Below are 20,436 nucleotides of genomic sequence, written 5' to 3' on the forward strand. Positions count from 1 at the left end.
TGGAACTTCAAAGTAGCATATAATTGTAAGATTATTTGAACTTTTTCAAATGATTATCCTAAATCATCTGGCTGAGGTGACAGTTTAAGGGTAAGTAAACCATATCTCCAAAAATGATATGTCAAGTTCAAATGTCCCCTCTTGGCAATGAATGGGGAAAAAAAGAGATATTTCTATAGATAATATATGGCTGATTGGCCAGGCATGCTTCTCATTGATCCATTACTTTTTTGATTCATGATGAACACATAGGCTAATTCCATCTATTTAATGAAGAAGATTTGCAGTCTTTGTGACAGGAGCCAAGAGAAAAACTAATTAATTTTCAGTTTCTAATCAGCTTTAACGTGAAGGGATTCACCTGTAAGCCACCACAAGGCAACAATATAGAAATTTAAATTTTATTCATAAGGCAACCAGATAATCAGATTTTACAACAATGTTATTACAGTATACCCTACAATAGTACTAATTTAGGTAGTCAGCCTAGCCATTGTAATAAGAAACAATCTCTGTAAGTTTGTAAGCGATTCCTCCAAGCAGTTCTAGTCCCAGGTAAACCTGAAATAATCAAGAAATATTTAGAAAATTATAAGACAATAAGAGATTTGAAGCATCTTAATAGATAAAGCAATTGTCTCACCTCATGGAGATTTCTTCTCTTGTCCTTATCTGCAAACTGAACTGCTGAGTGGACTCCTAAACAAATAATCTGGATTGTATTATTGACGTACATAGTATATAGTATTTTACATGTCAAGGCCAGTCTCCTAATTGATATCCATCCCTCTCAAGGGCATTGTGGGAAAACATCTTCTTCACTCAATTTAACATTGTTGCAGATAGCTTTGGCAGTTTCATGTCCTTGTTCCTGTAAGTAAACATTTTGTAGCACAATCCCTTGGCAAGGATGACTCTCACTGCAGTCAAATTTTATAGCCACTTCAGAAGCACTAGTCCCTTTGATGTTCTTGTACAGCACATTTTTCACCTGAACCGCAGAGCTCTGCACAAATTAAACAAATCGAATTTTTTCTGATTAGAACCAATAGTAGATAAGTCTTTCTGCATAAATAAAAGTTATTACTTTGATCACCTGTTCTTTGCATGGTTTATCTTGATCACAGTAGTTTTGATTTATAATGATGGGGTTGGTCACATTGACCATTTCAATGTTTTGAAATTTGATGTTGCTTGCACTTCCTGACCCTCCCTGGTGATCATTTATTATAGAAGATGAATGTTAATGTCAACTGGCTAGTTAAAGGAACCTGAACGCATATCATAGATATCATTGACAGAGCTGGACTTGCCTGCCATGTCTTGATCCTGACTCCATTTGTGGTTCCAGAAAGCTTAGCTCTATCTACAGTCACTCCTGAAACATAAGCCCTCGAATTTCTAGATCCCAAGCTCCCAATACTGAGTTCATCATCACAAACAGAATATCACTTAGTGATATCAAGAAAAAATGGAAAGCAGGACACTGATACATATTTATCTGTAAACGAACATGATGTGAGTTGAGATTAGCATCCAGGTTTCACTTAGTGATTGTTAGAGATCAACTCTCCTTATCCAGCTTTTCCGGAATGTACAAAGAAAGAGAAGAAAGGAAAAAGATTAGAGGGTTGAGTTTCAAACCTGATTCCATGACCGGGGCCACAGGAAATGTCCATGGCTTGCACATTCTGGGATTCACTCACAATAGAGATACAGTCATCACCTTCAGTTAAGCACAAAAATGAAAAAAGTTAAAATAAGGGAGTACAAAGAATCGAGCAAAGTAGTTAGAATTATGAATGCGGTTCGTTTAACGAATGGAATACCTGTTCCTATTACAGAGTTAGTGATCTGGATGTTTTGAGTATGTGTAACATGAATCCCATCAGTGTTAGGACTTTTCTCTGGTGCTGTTACCGTCAGATTTGAAGCTTGAACATTGGTGCATTTATCGAACGAAACATGAATTTTTTGTGCATCTTGGATGTTCAAGTCTTTCACTACCAAGTTTTTGCTTTTGTAGAAGGTGAGTGCCTGAATGACGGTTTCCAAAACGATAAGACTCTAATAATTAAATGAATATGACTCAAGTAAATAATGGCTTTAGACGACTAAATAATGAGAATTAAAAAAAAAAAAAAAAAACAAAAAGGCAAGAACCACCAGTGGCCTTTCACTCTATGGCACCAGCTCCAAAATATTACATGTTTGTGCCGGTCTCTGGGTTAAATTGGCTCTGGCCCTGGCCCGGCCATGGTAGGAAAAAGTCCAAGCTCGTGTTAAGCCTAGGCTAACTCAAACCTAAAGTTCTCTGATGGCTGAAAATCTCTTTAGCCCAACTCAACTTTATGAACTGAAATCTGGGTAGCTCTGGGTTTTGTCTGGATTTTTATTATTTCTTCAATTGCTACTAATATATATATATATATATATATATATATATATATATATATATGTATATGAAAGACTTGGTTACATTGAGTTTAATTTTATGGCTTAGATTGGAGAAACAAAGTTAACATGAAGAACAGAAGGAATTCAATCACATCTAACTACTCACCAAATCATATCATAGAAGAGTTTCTAAATTTCTAAATGTCTTTTATATGAGTTTTTACATATATATGAAGCATGTAGGCTGGTTATCAAAGAAATAAAAAATCACATTGAACTTAACTAAGTAAATATATTTGAATAAACTTATGGTGCAAAAAATGATTTCCTTCCTTAGGATCTAAAAAATAATACACAAATACATGTGTTTACTTAGGCAATCAAATTGAAATATGTTATGAATCTCAATTTTAAAGTTATTTTAGCGAGAAGTTAAGAGTTAATTAGTATAGCCTGGGTGGCAATGGCATGCATGAGTACATACTACAAAATAACTAGAAAATTGTATTAACCTACCGTTGGTGCATCCTTGCATGGCTGCAAAACGGGGAAAGAAACAACAATAGTCAGCAAAGAAAAGAATATAATAAGCAAACATAGAGAAATCTTTAGGGGGCTAGCCGCTAGGCTTACAAGATCTTTGTTAATTTTGCAAGAGTTCTGCCACCATATCTTCCCATTGCCATTAATATTCCCACCTCCTTCAACTAGCAAATTATGAACGCTATCAAAGATAAGCCAGTGTCTGCTATCTTCCTTGTAGTCTGATCTATCATCAGATGCTTCTATGGTTCCATATATCTGAAATTTTACAGCACCAGTCGATTAATTATTCTTCAGCTGATCGTTCACGGTTAAAATTAATTAAGCTTTTGGTTTAAATTTTTTCAGGCTTACCTGGATTGTAAGATTAGATTTGCAGGGACCTGAAAATCGTACAGGCCTAAGAAGATAGCTCTTTCCTTCAGGCACCTCAAGAACAACTGTACCCTTGGACGAACAAGCTTCCTTCCAAGCCTCCTCAAATGCCTGAGGATCAGAAAATTATTAGAAATCTACATTGAAAAAGAAGGGTAAAAGCCCCATAAATGTTGGGGTTTTGAAATTCTTTGAAAATGAACCTTTATGAAGGCGCCGTATTCTTCATTACTTTGTGCTTAGACTTGCATGGACTCTCTCATCAAAAAGGAATCAAGGAAAAGCAAAAAAGAAACGACTTGCCTGGAGCACTGGACTCTCCCATGTAATGGCAAAGTACAAGATTAATTAGTCTAAGATAATCTCTAAACTTATTCGGCACTTAGTTATAAAAATAAATTGCATCATTAATTAGTTAATTTATAATATTTTTATAATATATGTTTCATTTTTCATTTTTAGTCTAAAAAAGTTTTTTTTTTTTATTTGTGACGTTTTAAAATGTAAAACCCATCCATTCATCTGTTAACATACCGCTAAAATACAAATAATATATTCATCACATCACATGTATGTGCACCAAAGTGTCATGGGATAAAATTTATTCATATTTTTTTACATATTCCGATAACAAGTGTATTGACAGATAGAAAAATTCGAAACAAATTTAAAAGATTGCGAATGCAAAACTCAAGTTTCTAAATCATGAATTAAAAAAGAAATATTTCAAAAAAACTCATGAATCAATGACAACATATGGACATTAAGAACAACTCAAGCACAATATATTATAGACATTAAGAACAACAAGGTTTGCTTTTGTAAGTAACATGTCTCGTATTTGAAAAAGAAAAAGGAAAAAAATGTAGATGAAATAGCTAGCCATGCATATTTAAAGCAATGAGAATACTCATACAAAGTACAAATCCAAAAAAAATCAATGAATTATCTCCATGTTATGCAAAGTTAAATGTGTACTGACCTGGGTGTCATCATCTCCATCACCAGTAGCTCCAAAATCATCAACATTAACTGTTTTAGTTGAAGTTGACGTGATGATATCCACTTCACCAAGCCTGCTCAAGCTAAGAACTTCAGCGCTTGGCCTGATCAAGTCCTTAAACTCGCCATCTTCAAGGGTGCTGACATATGAAGGGTATGCTTGCGGATCATACCCAGCTACCACTTCTTTATAGTAATTATAACGTGGGTCCTCTTTCAAGGCGTTGTAACGTGAGAATAAGGAGAAAACGATTATGAAATGTTGGATTAATTGTCTAATTTGTAGAGCCATTAATTGTTTCTTGATTTGTAAGAGACAGGAACAAATTAAGAATACTAATCTGAAAGCGAGGAGAGAATGGATTGCTCTGATGATGATATTAAAGCTAGACAGGATTGGTTTTGTGAATTATTTTTATGACGAGATTCTATATTTATAGAGGAAAATTTTGACAAAAGGGAGAGATTGGTTAGTGTCTTTGGGCAAGACTCTCTCTTGAGGTATGGTCTAGGATATGAGAGATTGAGACGAAATAATCTCTTGAGCAGCCTCTGACTTTTGCTCCAAAAATATTATCAATATATACCTATTATTTTATATATAAGAATTGTTCAAATTTCAACCTCATGAATTAACTCATAATGTGCTCTTATAATTTGATCAAAGAAAGAATTAAATAATAGATAACCAACTGCATGGAAAACGCTCTCAGCTCCCATGCCTTCCCCCCCTTCCCAAATCCCCATGGTTTGGCTGTTGGCCGGCCGTCAGACCCACCCCAGTACCCTCGCTGGTTGCTACAGCCCCCCCATGCCCCATGGTGGCCCCCCATAACCCGTCAACAAGTGAAAAGATTCAACCGCCACTCGTCCATGGTGCAACGCAAGCCATGCAACCCTCCAAAGAGCCCCCTGTTTCCCCACGCGCCATAAAGAAATCCTTTTTGTCTATTGCGGTTAGGGAAAAGCCGACTGTTGTTCCTTCAAACCTTGATATCTTTTAGTACAAAGATTGGCCTGTAGTGTCTTTTTTTGATGACGAGTTGGAAACTCTTGCCAAACCATTCAAACACTCCATCATCGAAAAATTTTTCAAAATGCCACCTGTGCGAGAGATCCGGGTGGCTTTCAAAGGAATCAGATTGGTTGGTGCTTATGAGATCCATTGGCTTGATTACAAACATGTTCTCATATGTCTCACGAATAAGCACGATTTTAACCGAATGTAGATCCACCAGGTTTGGTTTATAGCAAACCAGAAGATGCGAGTCTTCAAGTGGACCCCTAAATTTCAACTCGGGAAAGAATCGTCTTTGGTTCTTGTTTGGATTTCCTTTCCAAACCTGTGGGCACATTTGCAAGAGAAATCCACTTTGATGTTGATTGCTAAGACGGTAGGTGTAAAACCCAACCCTATAAACACATGTCATAATATACATGCACTGAGTAGCATGTTATTACGCTAGAAAAGTCCTAAGAATAGACGAAACATGATATTGTACCTAACGGTACACTTGAGTTGATTTAACATCGAACTAGTTCAAATAGGAATCCTATGATGAAATTTAATATTTTACAGTCCAGGAATGACTAAAAATAATTGTTCGAAGTTCGAGGGTTCATTAGGGATAAAATTGAAAATTTTAATGTTCAGGGGTAAAATCGTCATTTTGCCACCTAAGATAATAATTTGATAATGGAGTGAAATTTTTGACCAAGATTAACTATTTGGAGTATAATTTAATGATAGGAAGTGAAAAAGTTTGATTCTGGTGATTTCTGGAGTGTAGGGGTAAAATCGTAATTTTACCACCCGCTGACAAAATTTGAGATTTTGAGAGAATTTAGATCAAATTTGACAAATTGGAGAACGGTATGAGTATAAGGGATGAAAAATATGTCTATGGGCAATTTTTCAGTTTTTTGGGTAAAAATGTAATTTTTCACTTTTACGGAGGTAAAAGTGTAAATTTTAAAAATTACTCCACCGAGACTTTGGCTAAGTTTGAGAATTTTATCTAAGCTATGGATATGTGGGACAAGTATATGGTGAAAATTTGGAAACAAATGGATGAAATTTTAAAAATGGGCCAATGAGAAAGTGACACGTGATATTTTTTAATAATATAATATTATTTTAATGAAAAGTCAGCTCATTTAAACCCCATTTAAGTGCTGGCCGGCCATAAGGGAGAACAAGAGAGAAAATAGAGAGGAAAGGAAGAAAAAAAGAAAAACCAAAGAGAAACAAGAAAATTCAAAGAAGAATTCGCGTTTTTCGCCCGTTTACGCGTCTAACGGTAAGTTTTTTTACTTTAGCTTGATTTCTACCTTTCTTATGCCTTTGTTTCCATTTAGCATGCTTGAGGAGAGAGATCAAAAAGTGATATCAAGGGCTGGACAAAATTCTAGGGGAGAGAAATTGAAATTTTTAGGTTTTGATTTTTAGTTAAACTGATAGTTTTAGTTAGTTAAATGTGTTTAGAAATTAAATTGGGCAAGAAAGCATTAAATTTTCGCAATACCCACCCTTGGCTGAATATGCATTGATGTACAATGATGATGATCTTATTTTTATTCTAAGAGAAATGAAGAGAAAATGATGAAAAAATGGTTAAATGTGATAGAAAAACAAAGTAGAAAATTTTTCGAGTTAATGTCCCATTTTTGGCCGAATTTTTCAAGGAAGAGAGTGAGCTGATTTTGGTGATTTTAGAGGAATATTGGCTGATAATTAATGGTTAGAAAGGTTGGAGAGAGAATTGGATAATTTAGAGCTAAAATGGAGCGCGTTAGCAATTTATCGGGTAAAGTGTCAAAAATAGGTTAATACCGCATTTAAGCCATTTTTGGCTATTGCATTTCATACCATGCATTAGTATAGGATTTAAGTCAAATATATAGTGATTTAACATTAATGTGATGAATTGAGTAAATTTTTGCAATGTGTCTAGGAGGAGAGCCTTCTGGTAAAGGAAAGGAAATCGTACCCGACGAGTAGTTATCGGGGCACCTAAAAAGCAATTAGTTTGTACAAACGGTGAGTAAACCTATTATTATTGTAAATTATCTAAAGTTTATTTTTAAATGATCTTTATGGATTTTATGAAATGAAAATGAGATTAAAATGGGATTTTTGATGTTTTAGAAATAAATGTGACAAATAAAAAATATATTGTGTTGATTATAAATTGAGTAATTGAAAGCTGACAATTATTTTGAAATATATATTTTCCTATGAATGGCTTATGAAATATGAGTATAGGTGGCTATATTTGATAAATTGCATTGAGAATTTATGTAAGCTGTTTTTATTACGCAGGTTGGGTAAATAAATAAAAGCCACGTTATACTGACGAAATTTTATTAAAATTGGTGGGTTTAGTCACTGCAGTGACGGATTTTCATGGACTGCCTATTAGAGGGGCACGATAAACCTGGTTATATAATTACTCCGGTTGTAGAGGCGATGAGGGTAACTCTCGGGGTAGTATTAGAGCTCACTTCACGTCGAACCCTCACGTGAATGTGTAACTCGGCCAACACCAAGGAACGGCTTGTTTTAAAAATAAAAATATGTTTCACATGTAAATGTTATAACAACCTTGGTGGATAGGTTAGATGCCTCGGCCAAGGTATCCCCGAGGATTAGTTTTGGCTTGAGCCTTGTTTTCTTTTATAAAAGACATAAGCCTTAACAATTGTTTTGGTAAATTACAAATATTTTATGGTTTAAGAAATAAATTGAAAACATTATGAAATGGTTTGTGATTTGTTGTTTAAACTTGCCTCTCTGTTACTCGCCTTTAGATATTTATGATAATGTCTGTTTACTCATTGGGATTGCAAAATCTCACCCACCTCCTTTCCAAACATTTCAAGTCTGTGGTAGCTTGTAGATAACCTATTTTGTCGAGGATTCCAATTGACATCTCTACCACATAGATAGTAGGTTTCTAGCACCAACACTGGGTGTATTTTGGGTCATTTGTCATTGTAACCATTATTGTACATTATAACTTTGTAAATTTTTGTATGTGTGAATTTATTTTACTTACACGTTACAAAAGATTTCTTACACGTGTTTTTATAAATATTATTTTATATAAAAAAATATTATATTTTAATCAATATTTTGAATAGTGATATTTATCTATAAATCCTTTTAAAATATTTTTGTCTTTTGATTTACTTGAGCAGGAAACTACTGAAAATTGTTTAAAATGGAATGTTTAAAAACGATTGCTCACAGAAAAGGCAAAAAACTTATATGTAAGCCTTACGGGGTTCTGATTGGCATTTCGGATAATGAGTGTCAATTAGGAAGTCGCGGCGGTTGTCATGGGCTTGAGGGAGGTTTTGGGTCGTGACAGTAGGTAAGTCTTTGTTTGTTGATGAAGCAACAGCAAATGGAAGTCGACCTAGTGTGGTTCGTGTGTGTGTGGAATATGACTGTCAAAAATCGCCTCTATACCATGTATGGATCGTGAGCCGCAATCGTAGAGCCGAAGAAATGTTTGGAGGTTTTTCTCAGAAAGTTGAATTTTCAAAGTTGCCGGATTACTATTGCCATGTAGGGCACCTACTTTTCGAGTGCATGGTTTTGGGGAATAAACCAGAAAAAATGACTGTAAAAAAATCACAGCCGGCATGGATTGCAAAGCAGACGGAGGATCATCTTAATATCCAAATTATGAGATCTAATGAACTGAAGCCAGACACGAAGAGAGAAGGGAAAGACCTAGCCCCCAAGGGTGATAAAAAGAAGGATGCGATCCAGATGAAGGAGCCAAAATAAAGTATACAATGGTAGAGGATCAGTAAATCGGAAAGAGTGGAGCCAAGGATTCAGGGAGTAGAAATGGTCTTAGAGGAGTTAGAAAATGTGCAGGCGATGACTTTTAATCATTTTGATGTGATCTGAGAAACGATGGAGGAGAATCAAAAAAATGATGAAAAACAAGGGCAAACAGAGATGGTGAACAGTGCCAATATCGCTGTTGAAAATATTAAAAGCCTATTGGATGGTCAGCAAATCAGAGAAAATTTTGATATGGCACACGTACAGGGTGCACGTGAATTTTTGGAGGATAATATGTTTGCAGTGAAGGTTGTTTCAAACGTGGGACAAGAAGAAAAAAATGGGTTTGCAGTAAAAAAATTTCAATTGTCGACAGATGGAAGGTTATGTGTAAACTCCGACTCAGAGAGTGCATCAGCTGATAGTGTGCAATTCACTAGAGACCATGACTACGTTTAATGGGCCTTAGAAAATGCTCAGAATATCATGGTTTGGAAACAAAAGCTAAAGAAGAACGCTAAGCAGGTAGTTTCTGCGATGAATGTTGATAGTGTTGATGGATCCATGATACGGCGGTTAAACAGGCTAACTAAATTGGCAAAAGGAAACCAAGAATGGAAATGAATGGGCTGAGGATTTCGACTAAAGAAGTAGTGGATGTGGAACAAAGTAGTGCTAAATGTTCGACTCGCCATCGATCAGAACCAGGTCAAGATAAGGGACTAGCCATCAACGTGCAATCTCCCATACATTCCTATGCAACATCAAGGAATAGTTTGAAACCCCACCCACTAGTCTCCAGAAGGAGAAAATCATACAGTGCTCTTTATTCCCCAATAACTCTAAATTCCTTGCATGATGATGATGATTTAGAGGTAAAAAACAGTATTCAGGACGATGATTCTATCTCATTGAACCTTTCCATCCAGACTTATCCATGATAAATTCTTTAATTTGGAATGTTCAAGGCATTGCTAGTAAAGTTGTGCAGAGAAGGATGAAGAAATTAAAATGATGCATAATATCAAATTGCTAGTAGCATTAGAACCTATGGTGCATGCTAGTAAAATGGAATATGTTAAAAAGAGATTGGGATTTGATACAGTGATAACTAATTGTTCTCATAAAATTTGGTTTTTTTTGTTTTAATGAAATCTTTTGTGAAGTTGTGATGGACCAGGTTCAATGTTTACATGTGAAACTATCATTTCTTTGGCTTCCCCAACCTGTGTATGCCTTTTTTGTTTATGTTAAATGCACCCAGCTCGAACGAATGGAACTTTGGAATAATCTCTAGTCTTTCTCAGCTAATATGTAGGCACCATGGTTGGTGGGTGGAGATTTTAACTCCATTGTCAGTAGTGAGGAGCAGTTGCATGGTGCAACTCCCCATGATGGATCCATGGAAGACTTTGCTTCCACCTTACTTGATTACAGCCTTCTGGATGCGGGCTTTGAAGGCAGTAACTATACCTGGACTAACAACCGTATGTTTCAACATTTGGACAGAGTGGTGTATAACCAAAAATGGGCTAAATGCTTTTCCTCTACATGAGTTCAACACTTCAACCGAGATGGGTCTGACCATTGTCCTCTTTTAATCAAATGCTCTAATACAAATCAAAAGGGTCCTTCTATGTTCCACTTCCTGCATGCTTGGATAAAACACCACGACTTTCTTCCTTTTGTAAAAAAAAAAGTTGACAGACTCTTTTGCAGGCTTTAGGAATACTGGCATTTTGGCACAAACAACAGTGGCTTAAACGAGACTTGAAATGGTGGAATAGGTAGATTTTTGGTGACATCTTTAAGAAATTTCGGTTGGTGAAAACAGAAGCAGAAGAAAGGGAACTGAGCTTTCAACAGGCTCCTTTAGTAATTAACAAAGATCTAATGTATAGAGCCTATGCTAAACTCAATCGCCAATTAAGTATTGAAGAGCTTTTTTGGCAACAAAAATCTGGTGTCAAATGGTTGGTAGAAGGAGAACGCAACACAAAATTTTTTCACATGAGGATGCAGAAAAAGAAAGCGAAAAATCATATCTTTCGGATTCAAGACCAAAATGAGACTGTCCTTGAAGAGCCCCATTTAATTCAAAATTCTACCATTGATTTTTTCCAATACTTATTGAAAGTGGAACATTATGAAGTTTTCAGGTTTGATTCCTCTATTATTCTGCGACTTATCTCCACCACTTACAATGATTTTTTATGTGCAGCCCCATTACTCAAGGAAGTTAAGGAAACGGTTTTTAATATAGATAAAGACAATGTTGCTAGCCATGATGGTTTTTCATCGTTTTTTTATCAACATTGTTGGGACATAATCAAACATGACCTTTTTGAGGCAGTGCAAGATTTTTGCAATGAGGCCCCACTTCCATATCGAATTACTTCAACAACATTAGTTCTATTGCCTAAAAAGCCGAACGCTTGTCAATGGAGTGATTTTCGTCCCATTAGTTTGTGTATTGTCTTAAATAAGATAGTAACTAAACTTTTGGCTAACCAATTATCAAAAATTCTCCCATCCATAATTTCATAAAATCAAAGTAGATTTATTAGTGGCCGGCTTGTTAGTGACAATATCTTACAAGCACACGAACTCATGGGCAAACTTGATTCTAAAATGAAGGGAGGTAATGTGGTGCTAAAATTGGATATGGCAAAAGCATATGATCGATTGAATTGGGTTTCCTTTATTTAATGTTGGACCATTTTGGTTTTAATGCACAATGGATAAACATGATAAAAACATGTATTTCCAATTGTTGGTTCTCTTTACTCATCAATGGTTCTGTGGTGGGCTACTTCAAATTCGAAAAGGGGCTACGACAAAAGGATTCCATCTCTCCTTTCTTATTCATCTTGGTGGCAAAATACTTATCAAGGGGAATTAATCATTTATTTAGTCATTACACTTCCTTGTATTATAAATCTAGCTGCCCAATGAATATCAAGCACCTAGCTTTTGCTGATGATATAGTTATTTTTATTAATGGTTGCCGTTCAGCTTTGCAGAAAATTCTAAAGTTCTTGCAGGAATAAGAGCAAGTATCTGGACAACAGGTCAATCACCAGAAAAGTTACTTCATTACGTCTAATGGTTGTGCAACTTTCAGAAGGCATATCATATCCCAAGCCACGAGCTTTTTACACAAAACACTCCCTATTACATATCTCGGAGCTCCTTTGTATAAAGGACCAAAAAAGGTAATCATTTTTTATTCTTTAATTACTAAAATTAGAGATCGTATTTCAAGATGAGAGAATAAGATTCTATCACCGGGGAGGGCGCGTCACATTATTGAAAAGTGTTTTATCCTCACTTCCAATTGACTTATTACAAGTCCTTAAACCCCCGGTAATTGTGATTGAGAAGATAAAAAGGCTATTTAATAGCTTCCTTTAGAGTGGTTCTACTGCATGTAAGAAGATTCATTAGGCGGCTTGGAATAAAGTCACTCTCCCAAGTTCGAAAAGGGGGGCTTGATTTTCGAAATTTGAAAGACGTGTTTGGGGCCTTCACAATGAAACTATGGTGGAGATTTCAAACTTGTAATAATCTATGGACACAATTTTTGAAAAGAAAATATTGTATTCGCCGTTTACCTCATTATGTTCAACTAAAACTCCATGATTCTAAAGTATGGAAACAAATGCTTGATGGTAGAACAGTTACAATCCAGCACACTCGGTGGAAGATAGGCAGAGCAGAGCTTTTTTGTGGCATGATTGTTGGATGGAAGAGCAACCTTTGGTAACTTTGTTCCCTTCCTTTCAAGATGATATGTCTTTTGTTCATCATTTCTACAATGGTGATGTATGGGATGTGGATAAACTGAAATTATTGTTGCCTATTGACCTAGTTGATGACATTTTATAGATTCCTATTGATAGCTCGCAGGATGATGTAGCTTATTGGACTCTAACACCCAATGGGGAGTTCTCTACCAGGAGTGCATGGGAGGTAGTTTGGCAACGGCAACCTCATACTACTGTAAGCCCGCTTATTTGGCATAAAAGTATTCCATTAACGATTTCTTTTTTCTTATGGAGAGTAGTACACAACTGGTTACCAGTGAAACTCCGAATGCAGAAAAAAGGTATTCACTTGGCTTCTAAATGCTTATGTTGCAACTTTGAGAAATCTTTAATACATGTTCTATGGGAAAGTCCAGTGGCAAGACAAGTTTGGACTATCTTTGCAAATTCATTTCAAATTCATATCTCAAATCCTCAACATGTCTCTCAAATTATGTGGGCATTGTATTATTCTGGTGATTATACTAAATAGGGTCATATTCGGGTTTTACTTCCATTATTTATATGTTGGTTTTTGTGGTTGGAAAGAAATGATATAAAGCATAGGCACTTGGGTATGTACCCTGACATAATTGTATGAAGGATCATGAAATTGCTAAAACAGTTATTTGAAGGTTCTCTCCTAAAACGATGGCAATGGAAAGGGGATTACCACATAGCAGCTTTATGGGGTTTTAAATTTTCTACTAAAATTCTTTACCTCCTCAAATTGTGCATTGGACCAAACCATCTATAGGTGAATACAAGTTGAATGTAGATGGTAGTTCTAAAAATAGGCAGCAGACTGCAAGTGGAGGCGTCTTTCGAGATCACATAGTTATGCTCATTTTTGGTTTCTTGGAAAACATTGGTTCTTTTAATTCCTTGCAGGCAGAGCTACAGGCTCTGCTTAAGGGCTTGCTATTGTGCCAAGAGCGCAATATTAATAATTTATGGATAGAGATGGATGCATTGGTGGTGATTCAGATGATCCAACAATCTCAGAAATGGTCCCACGATATACGATATTTATTGGAATCTATAAGGAAATGTTTGCAAAATATTTCTTATCGAATTTCGCATATTTATCGAGAAGGTAATCAGGCAGTAAATTTTTTGTCTAATCAAGGCTACAGTCATCAGGATCTTTGTGTATGTACTGAAGCACGAGGCGAACTATGTGGTATTCTCAAGCTAGATAGATTAAATTTACCTTATGTTCGTTTTAAATAAATGTAAATGAGTAGTACTCCTCTTTTTTATTTTTTCATTTCCTTGTATTGTTAATTTTTCTAAAATTCTCGTAGATCCCTGTACATAGGTAAATTACTTATCATTTGCACTAGAAATTATAGCGAATGAGGTAATCCCTGTATTAGGAATTCTATCCCTTATTGCTCACATAATTCTAAAGGTAAGGTTTCGGTCCCCCTCCCTGTTGTATTTACTTTTTTATTATTATTAATAAAACAATTATAGGGTAGTTGGCTATGGGAAACTCTAGCATAAAAAAAAAAAAACTAATTGCATGTTGAGGTTTCAAGAATTTGTTATATATAATCACTTTCGGCTTTATTTCGAGAGAAAATGATGATGATTGAGATAGTAAAAATTAACCAGCCTCTTGTTGGTTTGCCCAGAAAGAGAGAAAAAAAAAAGGAAAAAGAAGAACAAGTGAAGGCATAATTAATTTCACAATATTTTGGGTATAAGATAGTCTTGTAAGTCACCCTTGTCACAAAACATGTTGTCATATGGACATGTAGACATCCTTTTTGCTTTGTAGTTTCCAACTTGTCCTAAAATTATCATCCCTTTCAATCTGGGCAAATGCATGCACTGCATGGACTCAGGTGTTTGAGAAGCACCTGAGTCGTGAGACACCTAGAGGGGTATTATGAGTACGCCATCCCTTAATTACCTTTTTGGACTTCATGCATGAACCTGTGTTGTCATTTTGGATATCCTTTCTTTTTTTACTTTTATTGGGCATTTTGGATTTCTGAACAGAGTGATTGCCCCACATATTTACAGAAAATTAAAAGAATAATTGTATATTTTCATGAAAATTATAAAAAAGAGAATAGCACCTACCCCAGCTAGTATATGAAAATTCCTTGCAATATACTTATATAATGATTGGAAATTAAGTTGAAACTTATTAGGTTTCGTAGGGCATAAATGTTTATCATGTTCCACAATGTTAGGAATTTTTCAATTCCAACTTGAAGATTCAAATTCAAATCCTAAACACGACAAGTAGAGCTTAATTATTATGAGATAAAATTAATTAAGAAGGTGATATATTCATAAAAATTCAAGCATGCATGAAACATTTTATGTGAAGCAGCAGCTATTATTTATATATGTTATCTTGAAATTCCCTTGCAAGAACAAGGGCAACCAAGGTTAGTTAATGAAACTCTACATTTTCATTTTATACAAACTTAACATGTTTCAACCTTGTAACAGAATAAAAATATTGAAATTAGATATGTAATTCGTGGCTCTGCCATGTATTCCAAAATCATCTCCTTGCATATCTGTAATCAAAAGTCTGTAAACAATGCCATTAAAATATTCAAACACTTTGATATATTTTAATTATATTTCGAATATTAATAATTACATTTGAACATTTGATTCAATAATAAATATATATAATTTTGTATAAAAATTTAAATTCTTTTTCTTTAAATGAAAAAAATAAAAGAATCTTGATAGCTCGTATAAGACAATATTTATCCATTATTTTAAATTCATCTAAAATTTACATATATGTTGTAGTATAATGACATCGCATATAAATAGTATGGGTGATATGTGTTAGGAACTTGAGCAGTACTCCGTTCCTTTAGACACTAGGGCTAGCTACAAAATCCCAAAATACTTACTTATCTGGTCATTAAACCACAGAATATTTTACGTGCATCCTGGGGAATTTCAACCGCCAATGCCCAGCCATTAACGAACCCAAGCAAGCAGTCAAGTTGTCTGTCGGCTTGCTTGTACAAACAGGGAACGAAAGGTGTCACCCGACAATTGGCCAACCTCTGCCAAGTAATCCTAAAAGCGTGCCTTTCTGGTACATCCGAAAGCATGTTATTAGCATCACAAGGTGTTGAGGTCATACGTTGGTGGTGCAAGGGAGATGGCTATGGCCTAGGGGAACTTGTGGCAGCTTGTCAATGTGCATGATGAAAGCAAGACTTTAGGGACGCCCTAAGAAATTATTTATGTAAAAAGATGTTATGGTCTTCCACCAAATGATAGTGAACAAAGAATAAGCAATCCATAAATTAATAGATCTAATTCAGTTACCAACATTTGGAAAGCAATCCTTGGACGACACATGTGATCTCTCGCAGTCGCAATCCCCTAATTCCAATATCATAAAGTTTTATTTCCCGTAATGCTCCTTCTTGTCTAATAAAGAAAAACATTGTTTGGCCAATAGTTTTCCGGTGGAACAAGGTGGTATGGTACAAAGGAATTCAATTACATAACTGCCTTATCATTAATTTGCTTGGCGACTTGACTAATTCAGATATAAACAAAAGTCTTAACAGTTCCATCTTACTGGACACATTCATTCAAGTACATTCTCAAGCACCAATTTGATGGGCATTAAATTCCTTTGATGGTCATGCCAACAACACCTAATTTGCACCTAAACTCAGGATACATTTTCTTGCACCAATTTTTGGATAGATTTGCATAAAAAGCTTTCCCATATATAAACAATATACACTTACTACCTTTCTATCTTATTCTCAAATTTCAAATTCTACAATAGTCTTTGGACCCTTTGAATGTACTGAACTTTCTTTTTATATATATTTGAAAAAAAAGATTCGAATCTTACTTTTTTAGAAAGAGATCATACACCAACTAATAAAATAAATGCTCGAATACTTATTATCCTTGTTTTTAATTATTTTTTTTTAATTTTTGTTTTAGTTATGGCATTATCATATAAGGAAAAAAATGTATGATTTGAAATGCCTGAGAAGAATTTTTAGAATTGACCCTTCTTATATTAAGTTATTGTTTCCTTCAAGAGCTTTGATGTTGCCTTTAAGCAATGCATGGCAGATGGCACCAAGATGACTAGATAAAATGTCTTGCTTATGATAAAGCTAGGGACATTATGTGACACAGATGCCAATTTTTCTTGATATGGCTTGGCAGATTCACTTGAGTGGGTTCTTGACTAACTTCATTTTCTTCAATTTGGTTATGGAAATTAATTATATCAAGGGGCCTCTATAATTGCTCCTACCCTATTTAGCTTCATCATTACCAAGTACATGCCTTCAAAAGTTGGCAATCAACACCTTACTCCAGTGGAATGAAACTTGAGGGGTTCAAAATCTGTCCAATTGAGTTCTGAATGCATAATTGATTTCTGGCAATGCTTTGTGTTCAGAAGCAACTTGGATTAAATAGCTACTTGCTCTAACAAAACCCTAACCAAGAAAAATCATACAGGACCCTCTTAGTTAATTTGATGTTTGATTTGACATGCATGTAGTTTTAAGTATTAGTCAAGCATGTGTATGAATTTGAAATTTTGACCGATACTAAATGGTTAAGATACTGCATTGTTGAAATTTGACGACTTTTATAATACATTAGTTTCTTTCTTTGTTTGTTTATTTTTTTTTTTTTTTTTTGGGTTTCTTTTATAAAATCAAGCATGACCAAAATTTAACCAGCGAGCCAAAGTTGTTCTAAAGCTTAAATAATGAAGTCTAAGCATGCACATGCATATATAGATTCTGAAACTCAACGAAGTATAATAAAAGTTGGGCTACTTTACTTCTACTGTAGACTTTAAATGGGCTTGAAAAAGCCCATAGAGGGTCTAGGCCTGTATTAGGCTCATTTATCGTCACTATCCGTTGGCTTTCAAATTTCAGTTGAAGCTTTTTGCGGATTCTCTAAAAACAGAAAACTCCGAACAAAGTAAGAAAAGCTGGAAGAAGAAGAAGAAAGAATCGCTTCTCTAATTGAAAAATGCCCCAGTACGCGCGTTATCTGTCAAATCCACGCGCGTCTTCTCACTCGCCTCCTGCCTATCTCAGCAGTCTCCTTCCTTCTCTCGAAAATAGTTGGTTTTTGTGCTCTTTCTCGCCATGGAGATATCAATCATGCTCGCAAAGTTTTCTCTCAAACCCCAAACCCAAATATATTCTCTTGGAATTCCCTTATTCGGGGTTATTCTCTCATCGGAAACCAATCGAGAGAACCCATTTTTTTATATAAAAAATTGGTCAAAAAAGGGTACCCTTCAGCTAATACTTTTACCCTGGCTTTTGTGCTAAAGGCTTGCTCCAATCTTTTGGCTTTCGAAGAAGGCCAGCAGGTTCACGCCCGTGTTTTTCGATCTGGGTTTGGTTCGAACCCGTTTGTGCTAACCGGGTTAGTGAATTTTTATGCAAAATGTGAAAATATGGGCCTCGCAAAGAAAGTGTTCTATGAAATTCCCGAAAGAAACTTGGTAGCTTGGAGTACAATGATAAGTGGGTATGCTATGATGGGATCGGTCAATGAGGCGTTCGGTGCGTTTCGGGAAATGCAAAAGGTGGGTATTGTTCCTGATGAGGTTACAATGGTGAGCGTGATTTCTGCTTGTGCTGCAGCTGGGGCATTGGATATTGGTAGGTGGGTTCATGCCTATATTGAGAAGCAGATGATTGAGATTGATATCATGCTTAGTACTGCACTAGTTAACATGTATGCAAAGTGTGGGTGCATCGAAAAAGCGAGAGAACTTTTTGAGAGAATGCCAGTAAAAGACCAGAAAGCTTGGAGCTCAATGATTGTCGCATTGGCAGTTCATGGCCTGGCAGAAGAGGCTTTGGAAGCGTTTTCTAGGATGGAAGAATCAAAGGTATTGAAATAGATGAAGAGGATATGCATCTTAACTTTTAGACTCTTATAGCATTGCACTCTGGAAGATTCTGTTATGATCATATGCATATATGCTCATGCTTTCATCAAGCTGGCTTGCCAGGATAAAATCATTGTTTAGTAAGTAGGTAGTTTGGACTGCTAAAAAAGGAAGTTGGTGATTCTCATTTTCTGCTTTCTTTTTCCAGGTTAAACCTAATCATGTTACATTTGTTGGCATTTTAGCTGCCTGTGCCCATAGTGGACTAGTTTCTGAGGGTAGGAGATATTGGTCAAGCATGATTGAATCAGGAATTGAACCGTCAATAGAGCATTATGGTTGTATGATTGATCTTCTCTGCCGAGCCTCCCTTGTTGGTGAGGCTTACAATTTTGTTCAAACCATGCCCTTTTCTCCAAATGCAGTAATTTGGCGAACGTTACTTGTTGGTTGCCAGAAGAACAAAATGTTGCATAAAGGTGAAATCGCAGCTGAACAACTTCTTGCATTAGAACCGTTGAATACTGAGAATTATATTCTGCTGTCAAATCTGTATGCATCAGTATCACAGTGGGAGAAGATGAGCCATGTCAGAAAGATGATGAAGGAAAAGGGCATCAAGGGAGTTCCAGGGTGTACCTCAATTGAAATTGATGGTTTTGTGCATGAGTTTGTGATGGGAGACTGGTCCCATCCTGAGGAAAAGGAGATAAGGCAGGTTCTGAAGGATATTTCTGAGCGAGTTAGTGGTTATGGGCACGAACCACATATTTCTGATGTACTGCACAATGTTGCTGATGAAGAGAAAGGAACATACCTGTGTGAGCATAGTGAAAGGCTTGCTATTGCATATGGACTTTTGAAGACCAAAGCACCAGCGCCAATAAGAATAGTAAAGAATCTAAGAATTTGTAGCGATTGCCATGAAGTCACAAAGATTATCAGTAAAATTTATGAGCGTGAAATTATTGTAAGAGATCGAGTTCGGTTCCACAAGTTTGTAAATGGAACTTGCTCATGCATAGATTATTGGTGACTACCAACCTTAACGATTCTCCACTACTTTGCTTCGATACACCTACCATTATTGATAACTTAGGAACCTGACCTTAAACAACATATATGCTGAGGATTTCTAAGCTTGTTTCGTCAGTGATGATTTGGAAGAAGAAATAACAACTACCAGCAAAACAATATTGCGTAATCAAGAATCGAATCAGGTGATTTCTGTGTACAAGCATCACAAGTGTCAGTATGTTGAAATTTCCTAAATCATCCACGTAACATAACTTTCGAGGTCCTTTTTTTGTCTTTTTTCAAACTATTTATAAATAGTCTGTATCAGTACACAGCCAGTCAGTTTGACCTGTAAAATCTTTTTGTTTCAGTTTTTGGTCTGCATATATGAATGTAACAGGATCTACTGCAGTTGGGATTTTGTTTCTTTGCCCTTGAATTTGATTATTCGTTAAAGAAGAATGTTTCTGTGTATGAGTACATGTAGCAAAAGCAATTCTCACTTGGTTTTCAAATGAAAATGGGAAGCTTCCAGATTACAACTTTGCAAGGGTTCATTTCGGATTACACAGGTCCTTGCCAATTTGGGTAACAGAAAC

At 35.6% G+C, this 20,436-nt stretch overlaps 2 protein-coding genes across 2 annotated transcripts; one reads left to right on the forward strand and one right to left on the reverse strand.

The window, feature by feature from the left end:
* Positions 1-419: 419 nt before the first annotated feature.
* Positions 420-5,150, reverse strand: LOC18598975 (polygalacturonase-like). The gene is made up of 13 exons (XM_088806638.1): positions 5,011-5,150; positions 4,298-4,457; positions 3,935-4,013; positions 3,519-3,553; positions 3,295-3,426; positions 3,031-3,198; positions 2,914-2,934; positions 1,830-2,037; positions 1,645-1,726; positions 1,314-1,422; positions 1,097-1,213; positions 644-1,006; positions 420-561 (listed from the first exon to the last, which is right to left on the reverse strand). The coding sequence occupies exons 1-12, from the start codon at positions 5,148-5,150 to the stop codon at positions 791-793; spliced, it is 1,467 nt and encodes a 488-aa protein (XP_088662764.1). The 3' UTR covers positions 420-561; positions 644-790.
* Positions 5,151-9,732: 4,582 nt separating this feature from the next.
* On the forward strand, positions 9,733-20,259 carry LOC18598977 (pentatricopeptide repeat-containing protein At1g59720, chloroplastic/mitochondrial-like). The gene is made up of 9 exons (XM_088806639.1): positions 9,733-9,993; positions 10,437-10,605; positions 10,953-11,277; positions 12,134-12,205; positions 12,799-12,880; positions 13,007-13,120; positions 13,816-14,020; positions 17,895-18,820; positions 19,029-20,259. Exons 1-9 carry the CDS (start codon positions 9,733-9,735, stop codon positions 19,854-19,856), a joined length of 2,982 nt encoding a protein of 993 aa, XP_088662765.1. The 3' UTR covers positions 19,857-20,259.
* Positions 20,260-20,436: the final 177 nt, after the last annotated feature.

Source organism: Theobroma cacao, chromosome 5 (assembly GCF_053813885.1).
Source record: "Theobroma cacao isolate CCN51 chromosome 5, ASM5381388v1, whole genome shotgun sequence".
Taxonomy (NCBI): Eukaryota; Viridiplantae; Streptophyta; class Magnoliopsida; order Malvales; family Malvaceae; genus Theobroma; species Theobroma cacao.

Coding starts and splice junctions, on each gene's coding strand:
- LOC18598975 (XM_088806638.1), bottom strand. CDS start 5,150: ATGGGGGGCCACCATGGGGCATGGGGGGGCTGTAGCAACCAGCGAGGG. Junction 2,038..2,913: donor CATGCAAGGATGCACCAACG/GTAGGTTAATAC, acceptor ACCGTCATTCAG/GCACTCACCTTCTACAAAAG. Junction 1,214..1,313: donor TCAGGATCAAGACATGGCAG/GCAAGTCCAGCT, acceptor AATGATCACCAG/GGAGGGTCAGGAAGTGCAAG.
- LOC18598977 (XM_088806639.1), top strand. CDS start 9,733: ATGGAAATGAATGGGCTGAGGATTTCGACTAAAGAAGTAGTGGATGTG. Junction 9,994..10,436: donor ATGATGATGATGATTTAGAG/GTAAAAAACAGT, acceptor GCTAATATGTAG/GCACCATGGTTGGTGGGTGG. Junction 12,206..12,798: donor ACAGGTCAATCACCAGAAAA/GTTACTTCATTA, acceptor ATGGTAGAACAG/TTACAATCCAGCACACTCGG.